General features: G+C 34.4%; 1 protein-coding gene across 1 annotated transcript; it reads left to right on the top strand.

The window, feature by feature from the left end:
- Positions 1 to 891: 891 nt before the first annotated feature.
- LOC140878670 (secreted RxLR effector protein 161-like) lies at positions 892 to 1395 on the top strand. Its single transcript, XM_073282285.1, has one exon. It carries the CDS (start codon positions 892 to 894, stop codon positions 1393 to 1395), a length of 504 nt encoding a protein of 167 aa, XP_073138386.1.
- The last annotated feature ends 6210 nt before the right edge of the window (positions 1396 to 7605 follow it).

The raw sequence follows: 7605 nt of genomic DNA, 5'->3' as shown, positions 1-7605 counted from the left end.
GTACTTACGTACCTTACTACAGAAAGTTTCTAGCAGTCCCACTCTAGTTTCCAAGCCTATCATCAACTATACAATACAAATACTCATGCATCATTATATAATCTCTATAAGCCTTAACTAAGCCATTGCATACTCCTAAATAATTTAAGGAGACCATAGATATACATGCGTCCGTCGTCAGCCCGCTGATGGCAATTGCCTTAAAACTAGGCCACAGCTCCGCTACGACGCCTGGATCGCTATGCCACTTCCGGAATCCCAAAAGGACGCCTAAAATTTCCTAGATCTAAGCTAGAAGGCTAAGGAATTGAGATAGAAAAGAGGGAAGGCGCGCTCAAAAATGAAATCTCGGCCCCCTATTTATAGGCGAAGTTCGGAGCCTCCGAACTCAACTTCGGAGCCTCCAATCCGGTTTGGATCCTCCGTTCCTGACTTCGGATCCTCCGAAGTCCCATCAGTGAAGTCACCAATGACGTATTATTTTCGAACAGCTGGCCATGCAAGTTCGGATCCTCCGATCTCATGTTTGGATCCTCCGATCTTAGGTTTGGATCCTCCGAACCCTCGGAACCTTCCCGGCCATTTTTGAGTGTCCTAGATCCATTTCTGGACTCCGTTAATCCATTTGGAATTTCTTTAATCATGTTTTATTTAATCTAAACATGATCACTTGATTAATTACTCATTAATCATTAATTATGGATACGGGTCACTACACTGGCACTAACCCTCTGATGCTAGAAGAATTTAAAAAGGCCATGATGAAAGAATACGAGATGACAGATCTGGGCCTTATGAAATATTTTCTTAGCATTCAAGTGCAACAAAGGAAAGGAAAAATATTTATTTCTCAAGAAAAATATACAGAAGATTTGTTAAAAAAAATTCAATATGTCTCTGTGTAATCCTGTCACAACTCCAATGGCCTTAAATGAAAAATTGCAGAAAAATGATGGAGCAAAAACGGCCAATCCAACAATTTATCGAAGTTTAGTGGGTTCATTAATGTACCTCACTAACAACGGACCAGATATTGTTCATTCTGTGAACATGATATCCAGATTCATGAGTGACCAAAGTCAAATTCATTTTTCCGCTGCCAAAAGAATACTGCAATATTTTCAAGGAACAAAAAATCATGGTATAAAATATACCAAAGAAGATGACAATATCCTAATTGGCTATACTGACAGTGACTGGGCTGGATCAATTGATGACAGGAAAATCACATCTGGATATGTATTTTGTATTGGTACAAAACCAATTTCTTGGTCTTCTAAAAAACAGAAGACAATTGCACTTTCATCTGCCGAAGCAGAATATATTGCTGCTACTGATGCTGCTTGTGAAGCAATCTGGCTACAAATAATTCTAAAAAATTTACAACAAGAGTAAAAAAGTCCTACAAAAATATTATGTGACAACATGTCTGCTATTGCTATGACGAAAAATCCTGTTTTTCATGCCATATCAAAACACATAGAACTTCGTCATCATTTTATCAGAAATCTCGTCAATGACGGAGAAATTCAGCTGACTTTTGTTAGCACTGGAGAACAAATAGCAGATCCACATTCACAAAGCCAGTATCTTCCAAAAAATTAGAACAATTCAAGAATAGTATATGCATTACAAATTAAGAAGGAGTGTAAAATATTAATTTGTACGCATCTAAAATAATGTGGCAGACAGCTTCATTGGTCATAGTTGGTAGGCTGAGAATGTCGAGTGCATGCAAATAATTAATGCTTGTCTGCTATTATACATTTAATTGCATGTGATATTCAAATTGTCAAAACATGTAGGCTCCGTAAATGAATTGTGTTGTAAGGAGTCACGTTTCATTTAATGCATTGCATGTGTTGAAATTGTGATTCATGTTTCTTGTTTTGTAGCGTTGTATTATTGACTATAAATATGCTCTCTTATTGAATGAAAAGTAACACACAATTCAATTCCTCCAATTATCTCTTGTTTTTGTGGGTTGTTTATTCTTCTATCATTTCCTTCTTGTTTTTGTAATTTCTTTCGCATATTTTTTCTTGCTAAGATCCATACTAAATTAAAATTCTCCAATGTCTCATCCTTGCACACCATTAAGCATCACTGGTACCCAACAAGGTACAACATGTAGAAAAGCTTTTTTCACATCGAGTTGGTATAGATCAAGGTCAAATTGAGTTGCTAATTCAAGGATCAATATTATTGAACTGTGTTTCACAAAAGGTGAATAGATTTCATTAAAATCTATCCCTTCAAGTTGATCATATCCCTTGGACACTAATCTTGCCTTGTACCTAAGCTTTTCAATCCCTGGACCAGAATCCTTGAGTTTGTATATCCATTTACAGCTCAAAAATCTCTGGTTTTTGGGCTTAACAACTAGTTTCCAGTTTTGATTCTTCCAGTTTACATCAAATTGCTTCTTTATAGGATGAGGGTTCCTGAGATACTAAATGTTCTGCTATTGTCAAAGCATGCCATATCAAATCAACTTGTCCATACTTATTTGGTGGCTGAACCTATCTTTTTTGTCTGTCCCTTGTAAGCATATATGTACCAATATCATCTTGTTTTTCATGTTTACTTCTAGATGAATCAGTTAAGCCATCATCCAATACTTTGATCTTCATTTTCCAAGGTAGTTCTTTCTTCTCCAGGCTCCACCTAAACTTGAGATCTCAATTTATCTACTACTTTATTTTCTTGTTCATTGTCTTTTGAGGGATACCCCATTTTGAATTCATCGAACACTACATTTCTTGTATTAAAACATCTTGGACATTTGGTTTTCAGATTCCACACTTTGTGGCCTTTAACAATTTCAGGGTAACCTATGAATATACACCTTAAGGCTCGTACATCCAATTTTTCTGGCTTCATGTGAGCATAATCATGACATCCAAAGATTCTTAATTATGCCTGCATAATGTGCTGGTTTTCCACTCCAAACCTCCATATGTCTCTTAAAACTTAATGTGCTTGAAGGACACCTATTAATTAGATAGAAAACAGTAGACAATGCTTCACCCCATGAAGTTTTAGGTAACTTTCACTTAATAACATGCATCTTATCCTTTCCAGTAGTGTCCTATTCATCCTCTCAGCAATCTCATTCTTTTGAAGAGTCTCATCCACCGTTCTATATCTCAATATGCCTTTGTTTTTAAAAAGTTTATTAAAATGGTCCGAGAGATATTCAAATCCATTATATGTTCTGATATAATTTACCCTTTGATCAAGTTTATTTTTGTCTCCAAGAGCTGCTCTTTAAACTTTGCAGCAGGCTCATCTTTTGTTTTTAGCACAAAAGACCACACCCTCCTTTAGTAATCTATAATTTTCATGAAGTATCTGCCTCCATCATATGTAGCAGTCCTTGAAGGACCCCAAATATCAGAGTGTATATACTCTAGAGGCTTTGTGGTAGTGTGTGTTTCTTCAGAGAAATTTACCTTTTTGGATTTACCCAGTACACAGTACTTGCAAGGCTCTAGAGCCTTTATATTATCACTCAATAGGTTCTGTTTCTACTCATGTTGCAACTAATTCTGCAACAAATTTTTTTTTCTGTCAAGAATTCGTTGTTTATTTTCTGTTGTAACGAACTCCAAATTCGTCTCTATTTCACTTAGGACGAGTTCCAGTTACAACTTCATCGTCATTTATTACGACGAACATTCTGTCTTAGTCATGTCTTGCCATTTGTCCCGAAACGCTTCACAACATTATTTGCAATGTTTCAATTTTTCACAATTTTGATTGTCACTTTAATTATTGAAATACTCAATACAAGACAATCCACCAATTTTGATGCATACATTCATGTTTTCTTGAATGAAAACCTTTAATTTTCGAAACACCCCCACATTTTCAAGATATTCCTAGAAATGTTTGTGGTATTTCTACAGTTTATAAGGAGTTTTTCCTTCTTTTTATGTGGTTTAAATTGAGATATATGTTGTAAAAAATTCAATCGCTTCCCCCAAATTTTTGGGTATTCATAGCTTTTCGAATTCTAATTTTTAAAACTTAGAGATTCAAACTCAAGATTTCATGTCTTGTTAAATTTGGATTTAAGAATGATTGCTTGAAGAATTCAAATATCGTACATTGTCATCAAATTTGACACTATTATATTCTCTAATTTATCACTTCACATGTTATTGGATTGGTGTTCAAACTTTTAAGTTTTTCAAATTTTAAGCGTTATAGCTTAGAGCTCTAAATTCAAGATTTTATGTCTTGTAAATTTAGATTAAGCATGATGGCTTATCAAATATTAACTTGAACTATGGAGTTTCATTCACAACATGAATTTTAAGCACAAAAGGCTTGTAAAACTTGATTCAAGATTTTATTTCTTGTAAATACAAGTTTTAAGCGTACAAAGCTTACAAAATTCACTTTGAAGGAAACCACAAGTATCACAATAACTTGTCACAACAATATAACATTTTGTATATAGTTGACACACCACTTCAATTGGTTATCCAACAAGTTTTTCATCAGAATTCATCAATAATGAAATCCTTCTCTTGGTCTGTCTCATGATCTGTTGTGATAAGATCTGCAACAGTCATGTTAACTTGATTTCGTTTGCATTTCTTTGGACGTTAAAAGTATGTGATTTGGCTTATCACAATTATAACAGTTCCCTTAAAAATTTTGGACATTGCTCTTGTCCAGATACTAAATCCATTTGCAAGCATTTGTTGCAACTAAATTAGCCCTTCTATATATATGGATAATTTCTCTTTTGGTTCAGATTGCTTGTGATTATCATCTTGAATTCACAGTCAAACAATCAGACCCTCGAGACCCATTTTCTTTCGTGTATGCCTTAAATAATTTTTTAAATTCATCTACGAAGACGTAAATTTCTCAATTATTGAAGCAACTTCAAATGGTTCACTTATTTGCATACCATTGACATGTAAATCATGCAATAACAGTTGAAATCCTGCACTTGGCTTATAACACATTTGAAATCAAAAATTTTGAAATTCAAAACTTTCCAATTTCATTTTCATACCTCATAAGCCATTATTTTTTTCCACTGTCAATTTTCTTCTCAGATATTGTTGGAGCCATCTCATGAATAAACTCGACCAAATGCAATGTATCATCATAAAACATCATCTTTTCGAAGTCGAGGCCTCCAAAATTATCCAATTTCTCAACACGCGTCACTGGAACGAGGGCAAGTACATGGGCAGTAGATGAGGATGAATTTCACAATGCACTGTAAAATTCGTCTTAATATTTTTGGGTTTGGATCCTGTGCAAAACTGAAACTGTTCGGCTTGTATCTTGACAGATGTTGCAACAAGTCTTGGAACACAACACCAACAGAAAGTTAAAAGTCGAGGCTAGAGTTAGACTCTATGTTCTTAAGACAAATTTGCCCCACACAAGATGCTTATGGAATATGAAAATTGTCTCCTAAGATACAACGACTTTCGTTTTGTAATAGGAGCACTCTAAATTACAAAACTCGACGAACTTTATGATGCTTATTGAACTTTATGAAAATGCTGAACAAAATCTGATATGAAGCAATATGTATGGATGAAAAATCAGTATTTTTTTAGTTTCAATGTGTGCCATTTTCTATTAAAAATGGGATATATTTATAGAGATTGAAAAGTCACAAATGAAAAGGTGCATGACATCAAATGAAACACATCTTTTTACCAAAATATGTCAAGCATAATGGTAGCGCTAAGTCGTATCGCGCCCAAATTACCCAACTCAATCAGATAACCACAAAAATGTAGTAGCGTGAGTAGGGATCGTTCCCACGAGAAAAGATAAATTTAATGTGTCCTAAGTAAACTAAAAGGGGTTTTGAGTTTTGGATTAACTACTAAAAATTTAAGCAATTAAAAATTGATAAAATCACTAGCATGCAAGAATGAAAATTAAATTTAAGAAATCAATAGGAGACAATCCTTGGTATCAGTCGACTACACCCTTGATATTTATTCATTCAATCATCGATTACCTAAAAATAATTAATCCTATAAAGTATTCGTCATTGAAAACCAAATTCCCGTTTCACCTTAATTTAATTTAATTAGACACCAGCGTTCTAGATTAACCCTTACCAATAAATTAATTCGGATTCCAGTGATCTAGATTTAAATCTAAGGTAGCATTCAAACGAGTAAAACTAACGAATCTAGACAACACAAACACCAGCGGTTGTATTTAGCCTAGTCAATTATTGACCCTACGATTTAATAAATTCAACAACAGAAAATATCAAACGTAGTTGCTTCGCAAATTAGTTGATTCAAACAATTACGGATTTGAATTCTAATTTAGCTATAGTTTGTATAACAAAATCCTAAGATGACCAGTCTAAGAAATTCACATACAAACATGAAATAAAACAGATCAAAAATTGATACTTAATAAGAATTAAACACTGAAAATCAAATCTCATGAATAAATTATATCAAGGTTTCTTCTCCCTCAACCAAGAATAAAAGTTTAGCTACAACGATTCATCAAAAACTCAAGAAAAATTCAAAAGAAAAGAAAAAAACTTGAAAGAGAGATGGAAAATAAAACCTAGCCTCCAAGGAAATCTCCAAAGTCTGATGATAATCTCTAAAAATCGGAATAAACACCTAATAAAAGCTAGAGCCCAAAATAACAAAGTTTTCAAAATTACAAAATATTTTCCGAACAGACTAGCGCGCTCGATCGCATGAGTACGTCCAATCGAGCGCATGAAAAATGTCTCGCCCACTGTCTTGAATCTCCAGATGCCGCGCTCGATCCTATGAGTTCGAGGGATCGAGCGCGTGAAACTTTGCCAATATTCTGCCTTTCTTTTTCAAATTTGATATCTCCTACACATTAAACCCGAGAGCATGTTATGAAGGTAAATGCATGCATACTACAAAACTAAGATAAAACATGAACAAAAACAAATAAATGCATGCAAACTACTAACAAAAAAAATAACAATAAAATATGCAAACAAAACACGACTATCAAATACCTCCACACTTAATCCTTGCTCGCCCTCGAGTAAGTCATGAAAAACAAAATGAAACAAAACAAATACATAAGCAAAGATGACCATGCACAACATAGCCTCAGAGAAAACCACTTTCATCTAAAACAAGTTTATAGTTACCGTCAATCATCAATGATACACCTGCAGTCAAATGCGAACGTGTGTGTGTGTCATGTTACCCCAGTTACATGCAACATCAAAAGAACAAAGCTTCAAGACTGTTCGCCGACCTATAACAATTCAGTGCAAGCCTCACCATAAAGAACTCTCCTCCAAACAATCCTTCAACACAACACAACTTCCTTGAGAATAATTACGCACCGTCGGATTTTGCACCCGACATTTTGAAAGTCCCAATAATTACCCGCATACTTAGCTATAACTAGATAGGATTAGAATTTCAATACCCTCGTCCATAGCCCGGATGGAACTACAATCCCATTAGGTCCGCAAACTTAGCTATGAAATAATGAATAGAATTTCATTCACATTTCATGCCCGGATGGAATCGTGATTTAAAAACATTTTCAAAAATTATTTAATCCCATTTTACCCGCAGACTTAACCATAAG

The sequence above is a fragment of the Henckelia pumila genome, chromosome 2 (genome assembly GCF_033568475.1).
Source record: "Henckelia pumila isolate YLH828 chromosome 2, ASM3356847v2, whole genome shotgun sequence".
NCBI lineage: Eukaryota > Viridiplantae > Streptophyta > Magnoliopsida > Lamiales > Gesneriaceae > Henckelia > Henckelia pumila.
Note: the sequence above shows the minus strand (reverse complement) of the source record. Positions and strands in the feature narration are given on the sequence as shown.

Bases quoted from the DNA above. Each gene is read 5' to 3' on its own strand.
- LOC140878670 (XM_073282285.1), top strand. From the start codon at position 892: ATGTCTCTGTGTAATCCTGTCACAACTCCAATGGCCTTAAATGAAAAA.